At 41.0% G+C, this 25,713-nt stretch overlaps 1 protein-coding gene across 7 annotated transcripts in view; it reads left to right on the top strand.

The window, feature by feature from the left end:
• Positions 1 to 25,713, top strand: part of THSD7B (thrombospondin type 1 domain containing 7B) — a 452,267-nt gene that overhangs the window by 351,063 nt on the left and 75,491 nt on the right. For all 7 annotated transcript variants that reach the window (XM_079993005.1, XM_079993004.1, XM_079993009.1 and 4 more), the window contains 2 exons: positions 4,620 to 4,883; positions 19,182 to 19,360. In XM_079993005.1, coding sequence (XP_079849131.1) covers positions 4,620 to 4,883; positions 19,182 to 19,360 — 443 coding nt within the window. The remainder of the gene's footprint in view (positions 1 to 4,619; positions 4,884 to 19,181; positions 19,361 to 25,713) is intronic.

Below are 25,713 nucleotides of genomic sequence, written 5' to 3' on the forward strand. Positions count from 1 at the left end.
TGGAAGTCTGGAGAAGCTCTCAGGGATGAGCCACCATGCTGGCTATCTCACAAGGCAAGATTTGTCCCTTGGTAGGAGGACGCAGGTGGTGCTGTGGTCTAAACTACTGAGCATAGGGCTTGCCAATCGGAAGGTCGGCAGTTTGAATCCCCGCGACGGGGTGAGCTCCTGTTGCTCGGTCCCAGCTCCTGCCAACCCAGCAATTTGAAAGCACATCAAAGTGCAAGTAGATAAATAGGTACCACTCCAGTGGGAAGGTAAACAGCATTTTTGTGCGCTGCTCTGGTTTTGCAGAAGCAGCTTAGTCATGCTGGCCACATGACCCAGAAAAACTTTCTGCGGACAAACGTCGGCTCCCTCAGCCAGTAAAGTGAGATGAGTGCCGCAACCCTAGAGTCATTTGCGACTGGACTTAACTGTCAGGGGTCCTTTACCTTTACCTTTTTTAGAAGGGCTTGGGGGGGAAGGGAAAATAATCACGTGAGCAGTTGGAAGAAAGGATGGAAAAAGGTCTGAGATTTGGGGAAACCAGGGGCCCATTAGCAGTCTAGTTAAACAACAACCCCATGCTCAATGAGTTTCAGTTTTTATGGGTCTGGTTGAGCGGCCCCAGTTCATTTTCAGAGTGAGCTTTTAGTCTATTGCTCTCAGTTACCTATATTTCCATGCTGGTGCCAATCCTCAAATTCACTTTGTGCATTTAGTCAATGTACAGTATAGCTATTCACAGTGACCACTTGATGTGAATGCATGCATGCACAGAGACCCAAATAGTGTGTGGGAGGTGTTCTCTGAAGAGGAAGATGCAGTTCAGTCCTCTATGCATTTGCACAGAACATTACTCTGAGCATGGTAGAAACACACACAGGTTAAGGACCAAACCTGAGCTTTCAAGAGCATCAGGCTAATATTAAATCCTTTGCCTGGGCACCATTGCCACTGTACTTCAACCTTAGGCAGCAGTTACCGGATCTGACTTTCCATTTGACATTAAAGTGTTTACTGCTTTGCTCTAGTAAATACAGCAAGATCAAACAATTGCAAAAGAGAATCCACTTACGCTCTCTATTATATGGCAAAATGTTTTCGGTTTTTTGAAGGAATAATATAACCTTGGCTTTTATATTATTAAAGGTGGAAATGCCGCCTCTAGCATATCACTGTTATAACTCACAAGAGAATTACTTTAGGGTATAATACCAGGTGTAAAAAAAAAGCAGAACCATAAATGTTACTCTACTGCAAAATGGCCATTCAGTGTTTTATGGTAAGAATTTAACTATATATATTGGTAAGCCATGGCTTCAGGGAGACGACTGAGAATTCCTGTTGGTATTTAAATACAGGCATCACAGTGAAAGCCATTATAGTGTAAACTATATACACACACACACAGGCAAGAATAATCAGAAAATGGTATAATAATACCCATGCCTGAGTAACTCTTGTTCTTTAATGAGCCATGCTCATGAATTCTCATGTGAACAGATAATGCAATAATGTTATTGAAAAGCTGCATGATGCCTTGCTTACAGTAGCAGAGCACCCTTTAATTGGTTGCATGTTACTCTAAAACAAACAAACAAAAAGGCAATAGCTACTGTGCATTTTTGATATTAAGTCCTGGAACCTCTTTATGTTGGAAATGTTTACTAAAGCTGTCATGTTTATTTCTTTCCCCACTTTGTTGTTGAAGCCTTTGATGTATCACCTCGGCTAATAGAATGTCCCGATTCTCCTTTTAAGTGGAAATAGAAAATATTAAATGTTATAAGTGCAAAGTGTGACAGCAAAATGTTTCTCATGTGTTTTATTCTTATTCATTCAGATTTGGTATATCATAGCATAGGACAGTAGACACAGAGTTTGGCTCAGGGTCATAAGAGATGTTACTCCTACAGCCAGTGTGGTGTAGTGGTTAAGAACAGTGGACTCGTTATCTGGTGAACCAGGTCCGCGTCTCCGCTCCTCCGCATGCATCTGCTGGGTGACCTAGGGCTAGTCACACTTCTTTGAAGTCTCTCAGCCTCACTCACCTCACAGAGTGTTTGTTGTGGGGGAGGAAGGGAAAGGAGATTGTTAGCCGCTTTGAGACTCCTTAGGGTAGTGAAAAAGCGGGATATCAAATCCAAACTTTTCTTCATCTTACTAACGCCCATCCTTGCTGTTCCTATGGAAGTCATCTAGGCCTCATGTATGGGAGTAGCTGAAGACTGTGGACTGCACAGTACAGATGTGGGCCTCCCCATTTCCTAATGCATGACACATGGGACTAAACAGAGACCGCTAAAGTCTTAATGCAGCAAAGGAGCCTGACAAGTCTTCTTGCTTTATTTTGAGCAGAATAACGCTGCAGAAGTTCAGTAGCAGGTTATATGCTTAGCTCCGACTTATGTGGTGCAACCACAATATAGCCTGTAAAGCTGTGCTGTTGACATGGCAGCTTTCCAATCCCACATGACCCCCACTTCCATGTGTTATTCCTTTATTCCTGGGACTCATCCAGAAGGGTGGTTCTCATGCCACTCTTGTAATATATGAATCAGCTGGACCTTATTTCCTCTAGAATAGGCATAGGCAAACTGGGCCCTCCATATGTTTTTGGCCTACAACTCCCATGATCCCTAGCTAACAGGACCAGTGGTCAAAGATGATGGGAACTGTAGTCCTAAAACATATGGAGGGCTGAGTTTGCCTATGCCTGCTCTAGAACACCCACATCCCTCCATAATCAAAGCATAGTTACACACCAAACACTCCATTTTAAGCAAATCACAAAAAAGTGAAAGTAAGCAAAGAAGGAAACAGTTTAAATCTTGAGGCTATGAGAAGTGCTGCCTTGGTTGATTTATTAGAAAGGAAAGTGAGGTAGCTGGTATTAATATTTTTCTCAAATAAATGTATCTGATTCATCATGAAAATTGGTCAATTTTATGGCTTTTATTGAAAATCATCCTGCTGCTTAGAGTATGTTAATGTGCACGTGGATTAGCTTCCTTCTTACTTTGTATTTAATAGCATGATTTATTTTATGCTTAAATACATGTGTGGGCTTTACATTTAGCATTATTCGTTACAGAAGCATCCCCAAGCAAATGCTGGTTAGAAGGTAATTTGAGGTTACACTACTTTGAAATCTGTATTATGCAGCTAACATTTTTGAAAAAAAGCTTTATGTTCGAGAAAGGCATATTTATCTTCTTTAATCATTAACTCAGTCAAATGTGCAGGCATTGAAATTGACTGTTTTGTGAGAAAGAGAAATAGACTATTGCAAAATATTGTTGGGTGACGTCCTCCCCAGCCCCGGCCCCCCAAAAAACTGAACACTTTTTTGTTAATGTTCAAAAACCATTTTTATTTAAATAGAAAAAGTCTTTAAGACTGCTGGGTCTTGATTAAAAATAATTTCTGATCATCATTTTTAAAACCAGCTCTGAGAATGTTAACGTGCTAATTAAAAACCATTTGAAAAATAGAGTGGAATGAATATTCTTTGATGCAAGCAATCCAGTTAAATTGTGTTAATATCTCAATATCTGTGGAGAGAACTCATGGTTGGCTTACGTGCAACTTTTCACTTTCAAAAGTATTACTTGACAGCTGCTGAGTGTGCATACTTCTTGTGTCACCTGCTAATGCAAAGTGAAATTAAGCCCTTGATGCCGAGATACAATGGGATAAAGAAAAGTTATGTTTAAAGATTGTCCTCTCAGGACAAGTCCACTTCTGGAATAGATTGGTAGATTTGCTGAAGTCAGGAAAGAGGGAAGGGGAGGAAGAATTGTACTTGCTTCTCGGTAAACTGAAAGTGTGATACAACACTTTGAAAAACCTTAAAAGAAATAACAGTTTTTGAGCTTCAAAATCTCCAGGTGATGAGAAGTTTCAGTGGTGTAGTGCTTACCTGGGCTGGACTTGGGCTCCTTTAGAATGATGTCACTGGAAGTTTGTTGGCATTGTGTAATTATTTTGTGTTTATTTACAAATATACAAGTTGAACATGGGCGGTGTTACAGTGTTAAACATTCTTGACCAAAATACCCTGCCAGGCCTTAAGCATTTCTTGTCTACTCATAAAGTTATCCCTGATCTCACGAACCTCCAGTACATATCCCTGTTGTGTATTCAGCTAATTTGCAAAATAACTTCGAAGGAAGAGCCGCAGCTTGCTGAATCTACCTAGTGGGTTTCCCTAAGCAACCAGTGATGAGGTTGCAGGGCTTAAAGTGAGGGGAGAGAAGGGAGATAATAAATGTACTTTCTTAAGATAATTATGGGGCAAATTAAGAGCTTTTTCATGTGTGTTTTTTCCTAATAAGAGTAGGCAGACAGTTGTTCTCTTTCTATCATTTTGTGCTTCATCCCAAACAATTCCCCCTCCTCCACAAGTTCCTTTAGGTTCTCTGGTTGCCCTGGAGACAGCGACATTTTCTCGGCCCTCTGGAGCACGGGCAACAACAACTAACAGATGTCTTTGAACCAGCTCTTCTGTATTTACATTTCGGATTGTGTTGGTTCTAACTGTATCAAACCCCTTCAAGTGTAAATAATACGACATATTGTTATCAAAAGCAGCAGATGCTACGCTAACAAGCATATTTTCCCGGTCGGAACAGGGAGAAGCAGAAAGCGAGACAAGTGCCAGAATACAGAAGTGTATCCCCTTGTTGAAGCGGAACCATGCCCTTGCACAATATTTACCAGCCGGCCCCATGGAAATTGGTCGGAATGCATAATTTCTGTAGGGAAAACAGAGCTGCAGCTAGAACAGAGATTTCACGGGCATGCCAAGGAATGCGGAGAAGGGGTGCGCTACAGAGCCCTGGCCTGCTACGATAAGACCGGCAGACTTGTGGAACCATCTCATTGCAACCATTCAGGTAAGTTAGAGTGCCCTGTATAAACAATGGAGGCCCAGAATCTACCACTGGTCATGCAGCGTTTGATACCTTTCCATTTCCTGTGTCAAACATTAGCTGAATCCCAGATAAAAGAAGACAGGAAAATTTAAGTAATGTTGTGTTAGTCAAGCTTAATATGTCAGTGGGCTTATAAAGAGGTCCGCCTCTTTGAAGTGACTCATTTCAGTTTGGAATTTGTTTGAATTGAATGCACACCCTTAGTTGAAGCTGGTGGTAGCAACTGTTCACAGGGTCGTGATCTCCTAGGTACAATCTTTAGTGCATGCTGGAGGTAGGGGGCATCTTTATTTGCTATACAGAAGGGAGGATTTCAGCAGGGATACCTTTCCTGACAATTGACATCTGCTGAAATTCCTTCTTCTGCACACCTATTAAAGGTATAGGAACCCTTTCCTCCTTTGCACCTGGTCACCCCCATCGTTCTACCCGGACACTGAGGTCCTGTGCCGAGGGCCTTCTGGTGGTTTCCTTACTGCGAGAAGCCAATGAACCAGTGAAGCCAGAGAAGTTACAGGGAACCAGGCAGAGGGCCTTCTCGGTAGTGGCACCCTCCCTGTGGAACGCCCTCCCACCAGATGTCAAAGAGAACATAACAACTACCAGACTTTAAGAAGACATCTGAAGGCAACCCTGTTTAGGGAAGCTTTTAATGTTTGACGGATTACTGTATTTTAATATTTTGTTGGAAGCCGCCCAGAGTGGCTGAGGAAGCCCCGCCAGATGGGCGGGGTATAAATAAACAAATTATTATTATTATTATTATTATTATTATTATTATTATTATTATTAGCACTCCTGTGGAGGGTAAGCAGTGTAGGCTTGCACTGAAGTCTCAGCCCTCCCATCTGCACTCCATTGCTGGAGTTTGGATAGCACTGTTTGATCCTGTTCTTTGACTGTGAGGTCTGTATGGCTTCCTTTTGGATTTGCTGTGTGCCAGCAAATCAAATGTTGGTTTAGTCATTGGTCGTACTCCTCTCTCAGCCATGTTTCAGATGACCTGCCTTTTTGTTTGTCGAGGTGCCATATCAATGCTTATCCATTCATAACCTCTATCATTTCCTTAAGTTTAAAAAGAAAAGAGCCAATTTTTAAATGTTGCACAGTTGTTGTTTTTATAATTTGTGGGGAGATGTCACAAGTGCTAGCTAATTACCAATGTTCACAATCAGTTCCTACTGCAAATTTACAGAACCCTTTCCCCACCTAAACCCAAGGTGTGGAAATGTATTTTTAAACTGAAGTCTGCAAGGCTATACACATTTAGTCAGGGTTCAATGGAGCTGACAATTCTGTAAACATGCACAAGAATGTGTTACGTAATTCATTTGGCATGTATAAGACATATCAGGGATTGCACTTGAACGGCCTCACTGCAGTATAAGTGTAGTGTCAGTCTTCAATTGTAGACTGCTATTACCATGGTTTGTAGATTAGAAACTTTAATTTATATGCTACCTTTCTAACAAAGGAAATTGTGTCCGAGGCAATTATAATCAATGAAGAATAAACAAACTTCAATAAAGGTAAAGGGTAAAGGGACCCCTGAGCATTAGGTCCAGGCGCGGATGACTCTGGGGTTACGGCACTCATCTCGCTTTAATGGCAACCCACATCTCATTAGGGTTGCCTGCCCAATCTGTCCCCTGTGGCAATCTTACACACCATGCTGCCCCTGCACTCTAGGGGCATTCTGAATTAGTTCCCTTCCTTTGTCAGTGCTAAGGGTGAGATGACACCCTTTCACATAGTTTAATGGCAGCCCGCCTCCCATGCCTTACAGCTTCATTTTGAATTCTCCTTGAGCTGAGGGCTGGGATAAAACAAGTGGAAGCAGCCAAGCCCTTGATGGTAGCCAGTATATCTCTCTCCCCTGCAGATCTGACAGCTGGTTAATTGTCTTCTAATTACTTTGTTATAGAGAAACAATGGTATTGAGTGTGGCATCCCACCCAATAGGTATGACCTAAAAATAACAGCGCAGAGGTGGCAGGATTTATGGAAAGAGAAAGAAGCAGAAGAATTAAGGAAGGGTGGGAGTCAGTACACCAGAACATTGAACACAGGCCAAAGGACTAGTAGTCTGCCTGCAAACATGAGTTGGATATACAGTCTATTTCTTACCCTATCCTGCTAAAGAGTTTATTCTCCCATCAAGCTGATGCCTTTTGCTTTAGCTCTTCCCTTTGCCTGCTGTCACTTTCTGTCACTCTTTTTGTTTTGGTCATTTCCTTCCCGTATACTCTGCACATATTCCAGTTTGCTCTGCTTTTCTCATTTTGGGCTTTGTCATGCGCTGCCTCCCACTATCCCCAGTGGGGAGAAAGGGTTGTTAGCAGAGCTGGTGTTGTGCCGATCAATTTGGTTGTAATAAGAATCCAAGGAGGGAAACCAAACAGGAGCAGACAATATGAAGATATTCTGTAATGGAGGAGTTCATTGGAGTATAACAGTATCATGCTAGCGCTGACAGTAAATTCAGGGAAGGCAGCTTCTTATGAATCATTGCACACCTTTCCAGATTTTGCTTTCTCAAACTTTTTATCAGTAAAGGCAGCACAAGCGAACTATTTCATTAATAGGGAGGGTTTCCCCATTCTTTCCTTGCCTATGGGCAACAATTTTAATCCGGTAAAATCTCTTTGGCAATTATGGTGTATTTTTTTATATATATATAATAATTTTTATTAATTTTCCAATTTTAAGACAAAACAACAACAACATAAGAACATCAACAAATACAAACAAACACACAAATATACTTTCTTAACCTCATTTTCATAAACCTCCTTTCTCGGACTTCCCCATACCTCACCCTTTTTGCATCCTTATTTTACAGTTTTTCAGCAACCCTTTTTACCAATTAAATTTAAACTTATTATCTTTCTCAATTTCCCCTTAAATCATCAAACAGTTTCAGCTGTAATTCTGCATCTTCCTTCCCCTTGACATTTTAACACTCCTCAATTTTGTAACAGTTCTTAAGATATACTTTAAACTTCTTCCAATCTTCCTCCACCGTCTCTTTCTCTTGGTCACGGATTCTGCCAGTCATTTCTGCCAGTCCCATAAAGTCAATCACTTTCGTCTGCCATTCTTCCAGTGTGGGTAATTCTTGTGTCTTCCAATACTTTGCAAGAAGAATCCTTGCTGCTGTAGTAGCGTACATAAAAAAAGTCTTATCCTTCCTTGACACCAATTGGCCGACCATGCCCAAGAGAAATGCCTCCGGTTTCATATGAAAAGTACATTTAAGTACCTTCTTAATTTCATTATAAATCATTTCCCAAAAGGCTTTAATCTTTGGGCAGGTCCACCAAAGGTGAAAGAAGGTGCCTTCAGTCTCATTACATTTCCAGCATTTATTATTGGGCAGATGATAAATCTTCGCAAGCTTGACTGGGGTCATGTACCACCTGTAAATCATTTTCATAATATTTTCTCTTAGGGCATTACATGCCGTAAATTTAATACCGGTGGTCCATAACTGTTCCCAGTCAGCAAACATAATGTCATGGCCTATGTCCTGTGCCCATTTAATCATAGCTGACTTAACTGTCTCATCTAATGTATTCCACCTCAGCAGCAGATTATACATTCTTGATAAATTCTTAGTATTGGGTTCTAACAATTCTGTTTCTAATTTCGATTTCTCCACCTGGAAGCCAATTTTCCTGTCTTGTTTAAAAGTCTCCATTATTTGGTAATAATGGAGCCAGTCTCGTACCTTGGACTTTATTTTCTCAAAACTCTGTAATTTGAATTTGCCACTTTCTTGTTCTAAAATTTCAAAATATTTTGGCCATTTGGATTCCATATTAAGTTTCTTCACCTCCTTAGCCTCCATTGGTGATAACCACCTGGGAGTTTTATTTTCCAGCAAGTCCTTATATCGAATCCACACATTGTATAATGCTTTCCTAACAATATGGTTTTTGAAACCCTTGTGAACTTTAACCTTGTCATACCATATATATGCATGCCAACCAAACCTATTGTCGAATCCTTCCAAGTCCAGAATGTCTGCATTCTCAAGAAGTAGCCAATCTTTCAACCAGCAGAAAGCTGCCGATTCATAGTACAGTCTTAAGTCCGGCAGGGCAAACCCCCCTCTTTCTTTTGCATCAGTAAGTATCTTAAATTTTATTCTGGGCTTTTTGCCCTGCCAGACAAATTTAGATATATCTTTCTGCCACTTCTTGAAACAGTCTAGTTTATCTACAATTTGTAATGTCTGAAACAGAAATAACATTCTAGGCAATACATTCATTTTAATCACTGTGATTCGGCCTAACAAGGAAAGCTTCAAGTTCGACCATATTTCTAGATCTTTCTTTACCTCTGTCCAACATTTGTCATAATTGTCTTTAAATAAGTTCACATTCTTAGATGTCATGTTAATCCCCAAATATTTTACTTTCTTTGCCACCATTAACCCAGTTTCATTTTGAAAACTCTCTCTTTCAACATTTGTTAGATTTTTTTCCAAAACTTTAGGTTTTTGTTTGTTCAGCTTAAATCCTGCCACCTGACCAAAGATTTGGATTAACTCTAAGACTCTTTTTGTACTAGTGTCTGGCTCTTGTAAAGTCAATACTAAATCATCTGCAAATGCCTTCAATTTATAATGTTTGGCTCCGACCTGAACTCCTTTTACCAGCTGGTCCCCCCCTGATCATATTCAACAAAACCTCCAGGACTGATATAAAAAGTAATGGGGATATTGGGCACCCCTGCCGTGTCCCTTTTTCTATAGAAAGTTCATCAGTAACCACATTATTTACAATTAACTTTGCCTTTTGTTCAGAATATATTGCACCTATACCATTTTCAAACCTTTGGCCTACCCCCATCCCGTGGAGATTCTTCTTCATAAAGTTCCAAGAAATATTATCAAAGGCTTTCTCCGCGTCCACAAAAATTAAAACTGCCTTTGTATTAATATTTACAGTCAGCAGTTCTATAATGTCAATTATGTTCCTTACATTGTCTGATAAATGTCTTCCTGGGAGAAAGCCTGCCTGATCCTTATGAATCTCCTCCACCAACACCTTCTTCAGTCTTTTTGCTAAAATGTCAGCAAATATTTTGTAATCCACATTAAGTAACGATATAGGGCTGTAGTTCTTGATCTGATTTTTTTCAGTTTCAGTCTTTGGTATAAGTGTAATAAAAGCTTCTTTCCACGATTCAGGTGCCTTTTTCCCCTCTAATATTTCATTACAAACCTCCTTAAGCGGCTGTATTAACCATTCCTTCAGTGCTTTATAGTATCTGGAGGTTAGTCCGTCTGGTCCTGGAGATTTCCCTAGTTGCATACTTTGAATGGCACCCTCTATTTCTTGATCTGTTATTTTCTCATTTAGAACCAACATACTTCGTTGTGAAATTTTTTGTAATCCATGTTTCTTAAGAAAATCTTCTATATCTCCTTCGTTTTCCGGCCCTTGAGCATATAATCTTCTGAAATAGCTCTGAAAACAGTTGCTGATCTCATTTGGTTTAAAAATGTTCTTTCCATTCACCTCCAAGCTTGTGACTGTGTTCAATTATGGTGTATGCCTCTTTGAAAAAACCAAATTAAAAAATAAGTAAAAAGCAGCATTGCTTGTGAAATTATTATTCAGCCCTTATACACCTGAAAATACTGCTTTATACAATAATCATATATGCTGCAACTGTCTCAATGTGCAGAGTGCTATGTCACTCACCATCTCCTTCTTTGTCACAATTTCACCATGGCTATTTTTTGGTTGACAAATAGAGACATGAGTCTGAGAGATGGCGAGTCTTTAGCTGAAGTGAGATTTTTGAACTTGGGTGCTCTTGAATAAAATACAGTTGCCCACACGCTGGACCACCTCAAATGTACCCCACTAGCCGTGTACTGTGCCTCTCAGAAACTTGACAGTCCACCTGGGTTTGCAGTCCTAAGCAGACAGCAACATGTGGGTGGGGTGTTATTGAGCCCTTAGCTGTCTGTTTTCAGCTTGGCAGATTGCAAGTTGTGCAGACTTTCATCTGGGCTCTTAGGAGCTAACTAAAGAGTTTCTCCTTACATTCCACCTCAAATCAGCACCATTATCAAAATTAAATATGTACAGTCATACCTCGGGTTAAAGTTGCTTCAGTTTGAGCGTTTTCAGGTTGTGCTCCGCGGCGACCCGGAAGTAACAGAATGCTTTACTTCCGGGTTTTGCCGCTCGCACACGGGCAGACACTCAAAATGACGTCACACGCATGTGCAGAAGCGGCAAATCACGATGTGCAAACATGCAGATGCGGGGTGGATTCTCTTCAGGATGCAAACGGGGCTCCGGAATGGATCCTGTTCACATCTAGAGGTACCACTGTATATAAGGCACAGTTGAGACCTCTGCTTTTGGACACACGTAGCTTGGCCACATGGGTTTTGATTTTGGAATTGCATATTCTTCCCTAAAAAGCTATGAGATAACCACCTGTTAGTGTCAGGTCCTGAAATGGCAATCATTTTGTCATACCTGCAAACTGCTGTTGCAGTCAATGGGATGCAGCTGCCTCGAACACGCATCTGCAGAGCAGCTGTTTGAGCTGTTACAAATCACATTGTTAAAGCAATCCATAGATAGGTGCAGGTGGAAACGTGTCAGTCTAGATATAAAGGAACACAGTTGGTCCAAAGTCCCAACTGAGACTTTGAAAAGAAAAAGGAAGTTTACCAAGAAAATTCTCGACTTGCTTGTTTGCTTGAGGATTAACCTTAATTAACACCGGCAGTACCCCCCTGCCCCCTGTTCTGGACCCTTCTCTAGATCTTTCCTTCTTTTGCTGTAATTGTGGGAATTTGCCTCCTGCAGAATGAAAATGTCACAAATTGGCCTTTGCTGAGCCACTGAAATAACTGGCATTGTTGATATGTGTCTAAAAACAGCTGCATCACACAGAGAGAATGAAGACTTATGCTTGGAAACAAGCTCTCTGGGTAATTCTGGTTTAAAGCTATTATCCATTTCTTGGGACATTGCTTAGGACTGAAGCAGTGAAATGCAGGCCTCCTCAAGGTCACTTCCTCAAAATATAAGCTTCATCCCTTGCAACCTTGGAAACTGTAGCTTAAGTACAGGTGCATGAAGCATACACTGAGAACATAGGCAGAGGCTACAACTGCTGACAGCTTGTGCTGTTTCCAGGATTTTTCACCCAGGGGCATAGCAATAGCGCTGTCCACTGAGGTGTGCTGGCCCAGGCCCCTTCCCTCACAGTCCCTTAAGGGGACCCATCCCATGTGACTAAGGAACTTGCCAGATGCCCTGGCACCAGTTGTAAGGTGCGTCAAACGGTTGTGACAAATAAATAAACAGCCCTACAAATGCAACAGAATAAGTATACATACATACCAAACAGAATTAGTATGGAAAAGGTAAAAACAACAACCCAGGAACGAGTTGACCAGTTATATCCTGATTAAGATTCCTTCCTTACCTTGACAAGCAGGAGCTAATCTGGGTCCATAGCAGTCACAATAGTAGCTTAAGACTTAGTTAGCACCATGTGAAATGGTAGGTAGGTCTGAATAGGCAAGAAACACAATGCCTGTGCCTTTGGAAGGCCTACCCTTGTATACTTAATGAGTGGACCACCCCACCTAATGAGCAAGTGTATGCCTACCAGCCATTCCAGGTCAACCTTCGCCCACTCCCTTCCAGCCACTTTGTGACTGGCCGGGAGAGGAACTGAGAGCCAGGCAGTCCTTTGTGGCTGCAGCAGCCAGGCATGCAGCTCACCTTTTGTCTTTGCCTCCATCATTATGTCACAGATACAAAGTGTCTAGTGTCATTGGGAATCTGGGGTTAGTATTCAGTGACACTTTGGCCAGAAGGGTGCAGACCCTGTTGTGCACTTCCTCTAAATCCAATGCTCAAAAAAGGATCCTTTCAGTGGTTAGCAAATTGCCTCTTTGCCACTGTGAGGTATGGGAATCTTGCTGATAAAAAGGTAAAGGTAAAGGGACCCCTAATCCCAATTCACCACGTCACAGAAGAAGCTGCTGTATTTGTCCTATCACTGTCAACTAGAACTGTCAATACACTTGACATATGTGCAATGCTGTTTTAGAGTGTCATCAGTTAATTAATCAGTGCTGATTATTTATTTATACTTCAAGTGTTTCTCCCACATCACAATAAGCTAAGTGCAAGATAGAAAAAAGAAGTGATCCTGCATGTATGCCTTGATAACGTGTTGGAGAAAGGCTATTCCAGGTCTCATGATGTTGTTCAAATGAAAAGCACTGAGACAGAGGGAATTTCATACGATTCTGGCACATAGCCATAGCTCTTGTATTGCAACCATGCCCTGGTGTCCTGAGGGCAGAAGGCCTCTGTTGCCTATTAACATAAATATTATTTGCATATGCAAAACCTATGAATCTGGTGGGGTTTTCTAGCCTCCATTGTTATACACCTTTCATGTTTTGTTTCAAGAAAACAGTGTTTTTATTTGGTCTGCTTCCAGGGAAATCATCCTTGTCATTGTCACTGACACCTGGAGTGACACAAGAAATCCAGTCAAAAGACCTTGAATTGTCTGAGGCACCTTTAGGCTTTCTTTCCAAGTACTACAGCTGTTAAAAGTTTGTTAATTAAAATGGTGAAATATGTTAGGAGTAGATGCAAATGAGATTAAAACTAATTAGATTTGACGTGCATCTGCTTCAAAAGCAGCCTGCATAGAAGGTTTTGTTTCCTAAACCATCTCCTACCTTCACACAGTTGCATTAAGATTCATATATTCTGTGCAAATATAATGCACCAAGCAAAGTTAAGATGAGCCAAGAAACAGTTCCAGAAATGCCACTGGTTTCTATAAAATGCAGATTGTATACCTTTATTCATTACATTCTTAGAAGTCCACCTTTGACTACAGAAAGCTGTTTTTCTCAATCTTTTTCTTAGGCCTGAAACCATAGATTTTACTTTATTTTTGGTATATGTATCTGAAAAGGAGAAATAATGTGTCCATGTGCACTATTGCGCCACTCATCAGCCCCTCACTGTGCTCAGTATAAATGTTTGTGCTTGTTTTCAATGTATTTGATTGCTCTTCTGCCTTGGGCTTCACAGTCCAATGAAAGCACTGATGGGTAGGAAAACTATCTATTCATATACTGAATAAGACATTTACTTAATAAACTTGAGCAGCTAATGCTTTTAAAAAGCAGCTAATAAAGACTCTGGGCAAAATAGTGTTGGAGACAACCCTAGGCACCCAACCAGTCCTCTCTCATATGCAAACACAAAGCCACAGACTCAGTTTGGGTCCTATGTACATAGTCTCACCCCATTCTTGTTGTTTCTTTCCCTCCTTGCACCCACTAAATTTGTACTCTACCTTTCTACCCAACAGTGCTAACAACAATCATGCAAATACAATAAAATACAGCTAAAAATCAATAAAAGGCAATGTAAAAAAATCTGCTAAATCTCTTCAGATTTTTCAATACATACTTGTACTCTTTAAGTAGAGAGGGCCTAGGTGCATCTGCTGATAACAGATGTATTCCTACACAGTAACCCCCTGATGACAGAGTAAAATGCAAGCCTAGATAGGAATTGGGGGGGGGGGAGTAACCTTATTGCCTGCAAAACTTAAGTGTGTGGTTGAGAGTACTTAACTATGAAATCTATCCCCCCCCCAAAAAAAAAATCAACACAATTATTCACTGTGGACCCTGAACCAACATTAGCTTTGCTGCATTATAAGTAGTTGGTGCAAACAGAGCTACTAATATTATGGAGTGTGTTTGCTAAATGCTGTCGCAGCTGAACAGACTGAAGCACTAGAAACCATCCAAATAGTTACATTTCATAGTTACTTAACTTACAGAGATAAAAGCCCTCTTCCAGTTATGGGGCAGCCTACAAATGCCATTAATAAAGGACATAAGCAATTTTTTTTTTTTAAATGGCAGTAAGGGTCCCAAGAACATAGTCTGGTGGTACATGATGCAGCCCCTTTGGAGTTAAGCAGGTCTGAGTTGGACAGTCCCTGGGTAGGTGATCGCTGTTGGCACTGTCCACAATGCCCAGGACTTAGCACTGCTCCAGAGCTTTGTGTTAGAAAATGGCAGCTGCCAACTTGCCCCCCTCCCCAAATGGTAGAGAGTGCATAAAGAAAATTCTGCAAAGTGGCCTTTTACTGGGGGCGGGGTGAAAACAAAAAGCTCAAACATTCCCAGAAATTGTCTTCTGGAATTTTTTGGCTCAACTCTCATATTGTCCAATATGTAGGTTGTCCATAAGACCCTAAGCTTCTAAATCTTTCCTGAAGCTTAATTGATTTTGCCTCAATTAATCTGCCTAGACAAGGCACTTTACATTTCTATGGAAAGTCCACTATTATCCAGGCTCACAAACAGTAAGAAACCAAAGAATCATATTGCACCAGAGTTTATATAAAGAGCTCCTTTGCTAACTCAAGACATGTTGCTCCCTGAGGGGAAGGATAAGATGGTGCATTTCCATGTAGACTGGAAGTTGACTCTTACTTCGAACACCAGTGATACAACAGGTCTCTCCACTACACCTGAGGGCAGAAAGCTAGCTCAGAGCAATGTAGGCTGCATGGCACACCAGGCACTGTCTTCCCCCAAGCACCTACCACCTGAGGCAGCTGTCTTAGTTTGCCTAATGGTAGGGCTGGCCCTAACAAACTTTGTTTTCCTTTTAATTTATTCTAACTTACTTTTCTTCAGTGAAAGCTGAAAAGCAGACAATCACACAAGATATTTTTTTGACCTTCTGTTATTTATAATGCATAATCACAAAGTGCACATGAAATCCGATTGAATCTACTGATGGTGGGTGTAAGGGAACTGCTGATAAATAATAGAGAGCAGTGATACTGCCTAATCTAAATGGATTTGGAGACGTAAGTGGCTATGATGAAGCATTTGTCTGCAAAGTAACAAACCAAATTAGTGTACATTTTAAATTAAACCATTATACAGCTTAGGGGAAGAGCTGCAATAAAGAGCTATTATGGAAAAAATGTTAAAGCTATCAGTCTGTTGTCAAACTGCAGTGCAAAAGGTTAACAAAATGCAGATTTGAAACAAAAAAAGAGGAAAGGAAACGATACTACTAATCTTTGTATTTATTGTTTTTACCCTTGTCTGCAAAATTGATTTCATTGCAGCTTAGCTATTCAGGCAGTTTCAACTGGCTGTGGGTATTTTACTAATATAGTTCTGTGATAAGAAAAGTTGGCTTTGCTATAAGCAATTTTAATGCAAAAGCCAACAAATCATACTGCCAAATGGTTTTATAACTTAAGCCTGGATCTCAGCCTCTTACATTCGATTTAATAGAGCCGTGTGATCAATTTTGTCATTTGGGGATGAATCTAGTTCAGTTGACCTTGGAAGCTTGTGGGTTCACCCCTTAATTTTGAGAGATTAGGGGCACTCAAGAACTTGAGTGGTGACATGAGACGGAATTGTTGCAGCGTCCAGATCAAGTGATAAAGCCGAGGCAATCAAGCAGGTCTTGGCAGCAAGAGAAATAGCAAGTGATTTCAAGCATATTTTTAAAATGGTAATTCAGTGATTGAAAACAGTTTATTTGCAGGTGGTCCTACAATGAGCACAGTGTTAGTCAGGATTTTCCTGGAACTTTCCTTTTTCTTTTTGTCATGAGCTAGAAAGAAGCTTGTCTCATCAGCAGGATAACCAGATGAAACAGAAATCTTAAATTTCAGCATGGGGATGATTCTTACCAAAGTTGAAAGGTTCTCACTTAAGGACACAAGAAGAGTTCAGCAGGATCACACCAAAGCCCCATCTAGTCCATCATTCTGTTTCTCACAGTGGCCTATGGAAAGCCTACTGGCATGACATGAGGTCAATAACCCTCTTCTGCTGTGATTCTCCAGCAACTGGTATTCTGAGAATTATTGCCTCTGATTCTGGAAGTTCAGGTTTTGTATTTTATTTTTCTTACCCCAGTGAGCATCACTTTAAACTTATACATCAAGCTTCATTGGCCCATTTAATTGGCCCAATAACCCACTCTGGAATTTATCTTGAAGCTGATCGCAGTTCCTTTCAGTGCAAGACTTTATTGCAATAATACACTGAATTTTAAAAGCGTTTCTTTGGGTTCCCTTTTCAGCTCTTATTATAACCTCAACTGTGTCAGTGCAGGCTAAACCAGCCTTACCAAACCTAGGTACTCTCCAGATGCTTTAGACTACATTCCTAGCCAATGCCTATGCTGGCTGATGATGATGGGAGTTGTAATCCAAAATGTCAGTTGGGAAAGCTGGGCTAAACTATCAGCTTTTATTGTGAGAAGGCATTTGTCCCTTTGCCATACTTGCATACCACATAGGCCTCCTCTAATTGTTGTTAGCAATAGTCATTCAGTGAGCTGGTTCAGGCATCAAGCCAAAATTAAACCAGGATTAATAATAATAATAATAATAATAATAATAATAATTATATAAAAACCACACTTAAACCACAGGTCATTTCACAGACGATCAAATACATTCTGGCTTGTTTTGTGAGAGTTTGGCTTGTTTTTCCCCTGTCTACTTCCTGCCTTTTTCATATTTCATGAAAACCTTTGCAGTATCCTACCACTGGCACTGCATCACTGCATCACCATATCTCCTTCCCATTGACTAGCTGCAAAATCAAGGGTGTGGAAATCTTCCTGGCATTCTGTGCCAGCTCTTGTCAACAGCTGCCTGTTGCTACAAGATCTTGGCGTTTCTTGAACCTTTCCTTCCACTGCTCATCTTTATCCTCCAATCACTCTTAACATTGCACTGTAACATAATTTATTCCCCATTTTATAGCACCCACATCACCCCCCCTTCTTCATGAAGGCTTGCTATGTGAATGTATCTCGGGGAGGAGGGAGTCACAATCTAACTTCATTGCAAACTGCAAAAAACAAAAACATGGAGAGAGGAGAAACTCGTTTTCTTTCACAGGCGAGATTCTGTGCCCCACAACTTGACATTTGTCTCCTGAGGGAAAGAGATGAAGGGTTGGACTACAGTGTGTGTGCATATATATATAGGTTTAGGGAATGTCCCAAGGGAAATTATTGTAGAGGTGCTGCTGCTCCAGCTAACATCACATCACCACCTATCTCACCCCATCTCCTATCTGTCTTTCGTGTGCTGGGGCTTCCAATATGATTTGAACTCTCCCTCCCCTTCTACTGTTTAGAATTCAGCTTTGGGGCTTTCTGGCATGCTTAGAATTCAGCCTGGCCACAAGGCCCACTAAGCTTAATGGAATTTACTTCAGAGTAAACATGCACTGGATTGTGATGTAATATGGATAGGGGAGGGAAGTAGTGAAGACAACAGAAATGGTGCTTTGAAGCCACGGCAGGGAGGAGAGAATCCCTCAAATGGCTGTTTATGGGGAGGAAACCTAACATAAATTTGTCGATAGGGGGATCAGTATATACCTTAAATAACCTATCAAGTTGGCTGTTCAGCGGAGGTATTTGTCTTGCTCTTAAAACATTTTTAGGAGCCCCATGCTCACGTGCACAGGCATGACTTGTAAAAATTTAACAACAGGCTTTTAAACTTTTATTTTATTTTAAAAATAACTAAAGTGAAAGCTAGTCCTCATGGAGAGCAGCCTCTTTAACTTTCCTCCAGATGTTCGTCTCCACTCTGTGCCCTGGCTGTGTAAGGAAGGCAAGTCGGGGTGGGAAAAGGTTCCTGTCTCCAGACAGACTTAGCAGTGGTGTCATCTTCAGTGACATGTCTAGTGGTAGCAGCTGAGCATGGAGAGTAGTTCAACTTTTCAGTCACTGTTCTCTAGCATCTCAAGCTTGAAGGACAAACAAATAAACCACACTTAAACTGTAATTTTAAAAACTTTCCAGGTTCAAACGTAATGCTAAATCATAGTTAAGGTCAGTAAGCTATGGCTTATTTTTGCTAACAAATCAGTAGGCCTAGTATGCACATAATGTGAAACCATAGTTTATCAATTTAAGGTTTATTTAAACCATAGTTTAGTGTTATGTACGAACTAGACCAATGTTAAGAACCAATGAGTTGACAGAAATATAGGACTCCTAAGCAACAATCACTTGTTTGAAATGCCCAATCCTCCTAGTTCCCATGTAACTTTCCAGATACACCATTCCAAGACAGGTGACCTTCAGACTATTAATTAGATAAATATCTCAGTGTTAAGATAATTTTCACTGTTCTGTCTTTCCTACATTTTTATTTTAGGTTATGTTGAACAGCCTTGTATGGTACCTTGCCCATTTGATTGCAAATTAAGTGACTGGTCTAGTTGGGCCCCTTGCAGTTCGTCTTGTGGAACAGGAGTGAAAATCCGGTCCAAGTGGCTTAAGGAGAAGCCTTACAATGGAGGACGTCCATGTCCAAAACTGGATCCTAAGAATCAGGTGAGGTATATCAAGAAACCAGTAGGACACTTTTACAGTGTATCAGATACATTTAGGGAATTATCTGGATGACATAAACAAGACAGTTTCCCTTTAGTAAATATTCTCCCTCACCTGGTCATACTTTTTCCTAGGAATAGATATTGATACAGCCTTTCATGTTTATTTCCTTATTCTCAAAAATACTCCAGTCTCTTTGGCATTGTGAGTAAATATTTATACCATGTTTCCGCTATATCTCACAAATCACTAATAACAGAGTGCAATCAGCGAGACTCACTTAAAATAGTCTGTGAAGATTGATTCTTTGAACCTATTCTTCATTATTTCCCTCCCCCCAACAAATTCAATTCCACTCTGTTCTAATAAGTTTCTATCTGACAATTACAAGGTAATTTTCTAGTGTATACTCTTATTAGGAGAAGACACAGATATAAATGAGAATATTCAGATGGAAAATTAGGAGTAAAATATTTTTCAATTAATGTTGCAATTTAATGTAATAAAGGAACTTGGCAGTTAATGCAGACAGGAGAATGTATGGGCTCATACAATTAAAAATGTTTAATGCTTTTAAAGTCTATTGAAAGAAACTCAGTATCCTACTCTTTGTGCTGGTTATTTCTAAAGGAGATGTGTTAGTATTTCCTTCATTTCATCTTTTCTGTTTCTAATACAAGCATACTCAGGAAAGTCACTTGCGGAACTTTGTAGTGTGTAGGTTATCTTAACATTAAGAAAGCAAAGAAAGTAAGAAAACTGGAAATAAGCAACATGGAACACATTGTGACTTACTACTGCAATGTGTTCATTCTGCCTCTGGTCATGGTTTCGCTTTGCACAAAATAAGAGCTGCTTGCATGGGATGCACTTTTACACAACCTATTTAAAAGGTGCAATTCAAATAGCCTTTATTTCTTAGGCTTGGTTCGTGCTGCACCCTGGCAGGTAGTTATGATGAAGAATCCTACTTATTGGAAATCAAGCTGAATACCCTGGGTTAGGGGCTTTAACTCTGATATTTTCCCCGCAATAGTTTGTATACATGACAGGGTGCTGGAGTGAACCTGAAGCTTGTGACCTCCCCCCACCATGCAGAGAACTGTTGGTGTGAATTAAGCACATACGTTCTGGTCACACAATTTGTCCATTGTGGAAGAGGTGCAGGCAGATCATAAAAGCAAGGCCTTGTTCTTTATGCACAAACATACTTTGAACCCTGGTTCATCACAGAAATCTGGGGGAAGGTATGTCAAATTTGAGGCTCACTTTTGCATTCAGGGTTATATCCAATGCTTCTCCTATTCAGAGCAGACCCATTGACGTTAATGGTCCTAACTAATTTAGGTTTGCTAGTTTCAACATGTCTTCTTCTTCTTCTTTGGCGATCACTCGTACCCAAGTAAGATTGTCTTCCATGAACACAGTCTTAACAGTGTCCATAGGTGACCGCGGAGGCCAATTCTGGAGCCACATGTCCTTCCACAGTGGGGACATAGGTTTCCGGGCAGGAGTTAATCATGGTGAGGGTTTGCCAAACGTGCCTTCCTCTTAGCACGTATCTCCCTTTCATTCTATTCTCCACCTGGAGCGCTCGCAGGCCAATGTTTCCCAATCGTCGGTGTTTATACTACTTTTTTTTAGATTTGCCTTGAGACAGTCTTTAAACCTCTTTTGTTGACCACCAGCATTACGCTTTCCATTTTTAAGTTCGGAATAGAGTAGTTGCTTTGGAAGACAATAATCAGGCAACCGAACAACATGACCAGTCCAACGAAGTTGATGTTGAAGAATTATTTCTTCAACACTGGTGATCTTTGCTTCTTCTAGTACACTGACATTAGTTTGCCTGTCTTCCCAAGTGATATGTAAAATTTTTCGGAGACACCATTGATGGAATCTTTTGAGGAGATGGAGGTGGTGTTTACACGTGGGCCATGTTTCACAAGCATATAGTAAGATTGGTAGTACAATAGCTAGCATACAGTAAAGTTGGTAGTACAATACCAACCCTCAGCGAAGCACAGTATGGAAACTGTCTAGGCAACTCTAGCAGTCTAAATGCTGAGCTAAATGATCAGCCAAGCTAGAAAACGAGCTTTCTGTCTCAGTGGCAAGTGAATAGAACAGGAACACAACTCTCTGCCACCTAAAGTGAGGGGAGAGACATTGTCACACCTCCACCATTTCTTTCTCTCTTCCCTTTGCCACTGTCTGGTCTCCCTCTTCTTCCCCTCCCAGCTGCTGCTTCTGTCACTGCTGCACCTCAGCCCTCATCCTGGCCCACTTATATTTGTTTGGTTTTGCCTCTGCAGTGGCCACAATGCTAATGAGCTTTCCTCCTCTATTCTGGCTTGGTTCACTTTGAGAAAGGACTAAGGGAGAAGGCCATGCCTAACAACAGACATTCCTGGCAAGGTGGCAAGGCGACCTCTTCTTGGGCACAGCACCTAGAAGCTTTGTTTAAAGTTAGATAAAATTGTCAAGTTACTTGAAAGTAACTTTAATGTTTCGCCTAACCTGCTGCTCACATCCTTTCTCAGAGCATGCCAGGATGGGGAGGGGGGAATGGTGGTAGTCCTGCAGACACCTCTCATCCATGCAAAGATTCTGTAGGTCCACCTGGACTGGCAGCAAGACAAGAGAGCAGTGTCCCAGAGGAAACCAGTTCCTCCAACACACACATGCTTGCTGCCTGATACAATGGTGTGAAATTGCTTTGTGATTGGGCCACCCCTGCAAGTGAGTATAATGTGAGGTACGGTCATCACATTTTATTCAAACTCTGCTTTGAAAAGCTGGATTCAAATTGGCCTTAATGTTATTTGCAATCTTTCCATTTTCTACAGCTAGGTTTAGACAAAGTTTTGAAGTTTCTTATTGCTTTCTTACATATTAACATACATAAGCAATAGTGTAATAGAAACAGAGCCCAACGAAATATGATGATGCTCAATAAGATAAATAATGCCCATATCTCAGTACTTTCCCTCATAAATCTGGGAGATCACCTAACAGGTAAAATGAAATCCACTGTAAATAATGCACAGATGATAAGCTTGAGGAAGATATAGTAAGGCACATCATCCACAAACATGGCAGAATATTTATGTCAAAATTCAAACACATATTTTTTTTTGTCAACTTTCTAATTTCAAAATTGGTTTAGCACCTCTTTGAATGGAATTCTTAAATTTAATGGTAGATAAACTTCATGGGAAACTATGAGACAGACATCATCATCATCATCATCAACAACATCATCATCATCATCATCATCATCATCATAAATTTTATTTATATCCCGCGCTCCCCAGCCAAAGCCGGGCTCAGGGCGGCTAACAACAAATAGTGTTCTGTATGTCTTCATCTAGACCAATGAGACACATGAAGATTTATTTCTGTTTTGGAATCTTGCCTGTGGATAGCAAATTCTGATATTTTCCAGATTGCCATTAGATTCTATTGCTAGCCGAAGAGTAGGAAACACAATAGCATAATGAATACCATTTCTTATTTTCTGTTGGGATGCACATATTGGCTTTGAAGTGCAACAGAGGAATAATGTTGACAACTGGATTTTATAAATTGAGTTGATACTTATATTGTGCTCTCCTTTAGAAAGCTGAGAGCAGCTTATATGAAGATGCTAGTGATCTTCACCCAGACACTGATCAACTCCACACTTCCTTAGCTTCACCTTTCCTTCAGAGACAGGTACTTTTAGACCAGGGTAGCTAAAGCCAGGTTGTGCAGGTGTTGTTGGACTCCAGCTCCCATCAGTCTTGGCCACTGGCTGGGCAGGCTGGGGCTGATGGGAGTTGGAAGGCTGCACATTGGCTACCGCATCCTAATCCATTCACATTCATTAAGAATGTATACTTAGATAGAGTGTTCTACTATACTTTAAGTCTATTAACTCTAGTACTATCCTCAACAGGGACATGGGTGGCGCTGTGGTCTAAACCACAGAGCCTAGGGCTTGCCGATCAGAAGGTCGGTAGTTTGAATCCGTGTGACAGGGTGAGCTCCCATTGCTCGGTCCCTACTCCTGCCAACCTTGCAGTTTGAAAGCACATCAGGTACAAGTAGATAAATAGGTACCGCTCCAGTGGGAAGGTAAACTGTGTTTCTGTGCGCTGCTCTGGTTTGCCAGAAGTGGCTTAGTCATGCTGGCCACATGACCTGTACACCAGCTCCCTCGGCCAGTAAAGCAAGATGAGCACTGCAAACCCAGAGTTGTACGTGACTGGACCTAACGTTCAGGGGTCCCTTTACCTTTACTATCCTCAACAGAGAGAGCAAACAATTATTTACCCCCTTTATGTCTTTTAAAGGTTTGAAAAGTGAAATATGTTTCCTTTTTGGGATACTCTAGACTTGGCATTCACTAATTAAAACATGTGCCCCTATGAAGAGCTTGTGCAGTAGTGTTGCAAATTCCTAGTAGTGCTTATATTGGCATGGAGGCTATTGTCACATGATTCAGAAGAAAAACTTGTAATACAGCCTGCCCTTAAGCTTATTTTCTGAAGGCTTACTGTAGTTTGACCATAGATGCAGATGTCACAAGACTACTGCCACCCTCAGCTGCTAGGGCTGGCTTGCCTGATGGTGAGAGGCTCAGCAGGTGCAAAGCTAGCAGGAGGGAGAAGGAAGCTGAAGGCGGTGAGAGGACTGAAGTCTCTCCTCTTACCTTCTCTCTCTCTTGTTCACCTCCTTTCCACAAACTGCAGTCTCTTGGGTGCAAGCTGCGGGTTCTGCCACTATATTCAATTATCCCCATGTCTGTTGCTTGCTTGCTTCTCCCCCTCTGCACTGCAGCACTTAAAAAAAAAAAAGCAGTTCCATAATGGATGGAATTTTCTTCTATTTTTAATAAATTTCTACAAAATTAGAAAGGCAACTAGAGAGGGTCATACTGCCTGAAAGGAAAAAAAATTATCATTTCACCTCAGTCACTGAAGTTCAATTAGTTTGGAGCAGTATTTTTAATAAACAAGTTTGGTCCCTGCCAAATCTCTAGTGGACAGTGTGGCATGTTGCTAGACTTGCAAAGCTTGGGTGTCATAAATCAGCATGACAACAGCTAACACTGAGGTTGAACTTATTCTAACATCTTTGTCTAGGGAACAAAGGAGCACAGTAGGATTGATGCCTTTATTGCCCTTTGGCAGCAGGTTTAGACCCTTCCCCCCCCCCCACACACCTTAACTTTTCCAAACTATACTAAGAAACTTCTTAAATTATCTAAATGTCCATTGTAAATATTCACATTGCTGTACTTGCTGGCTTCCCCAGGTGTTACATTGTCACTTGCGATGCAGCGCCAGCATGCTTTCCCCCCCTCAAGGTGAGAAAGAGGAACCACCAGGGAAGTTTTAATATGTTGTCTTTATTCACATAAATGAATGTATCTCTCTGGAGGAGACTTGAGGGGACTTGCTGCCCAGATCTGCCGCCCAGTGTCTAATAAATAGGTCGCCAGTGTAGTGACTTCCAAATGTTGTTGGGCTACAACTCTTATTGATCATGCTGTCCAGTGCTGACAGGAGTTGTCTGATAACATACAGAAGCCATATTAGCTACTCCAGTCCTATAATTTCATTGAGTTAATCAGAGTTCTCTGTTATGCAGGCACCTTTGTCCCCATGATGGAACAGGGGAGGTGAGATGTACAAATTGAGCTGGATCAGGTTGCCCAAGTTCCATGCCTTCTTTTCCTCTTTTCTCCCCTATAAATATCCCTAGAGCAGGCTTAGGGCACTTTCAGATGACTTGCCTATTGAGCATTAATATTGATTTGTTTGCAAAGAAATTAGAAAGCATTGGCCATTTAATGGAGGCTGGATGATGTTACATCAAAGCAATTGTTATCCCACACTTTCCCAATCCCTTTTCTCATGGCAAAAACTTCAATTTTTGTGTGTGGAAGCAGCTCTGTTGTGCAAGCCACTTATTCAGCTATAATTATGCAGCCTGAATTTGCTGGCGTGCGATTGAATGCCACCTGAAACTAGCAACATTCAGGAAGTGAGACAATTTTCATTCAGGTTTGTCCAAGCCAAGCAGCAGCATCCCTCAGGCCATTGCAGTGCCATGCAATGAAGGGAAGAGTGAGGAGTCCACTTGCTATCATAAAACATTTACCACATGGCCATTCACTGTCTTCCTGCTCTTTTCTACTTATGAGGCCAGAGGCAGCAATGCCATGGAACATCTCCATTAGCTCATCCAGTTTTGTCCCACCACTTTCCCTCTGGAAAATCCAATCTTTACTGCTGAATTGGAGCAAATGTCAACCAGGTTTTTCTCAGATTGATGTTTGCTCCAATTCAGCACAAAAGAGTGGT

The sequence above is a fragment of the Podarcis cretensis genome (genome assembly GCF_951804945.1).
Source record: "Podarcis cretensis genome assembly, chromosome: 1".
Classification (NCBI taxonomy): domain Eukaryota; kingdom Metazoa; phylum Chordata; class Lepidosauria; order Squamata; family Lacertidae; genus Podarcis; species Podarcis cretensis.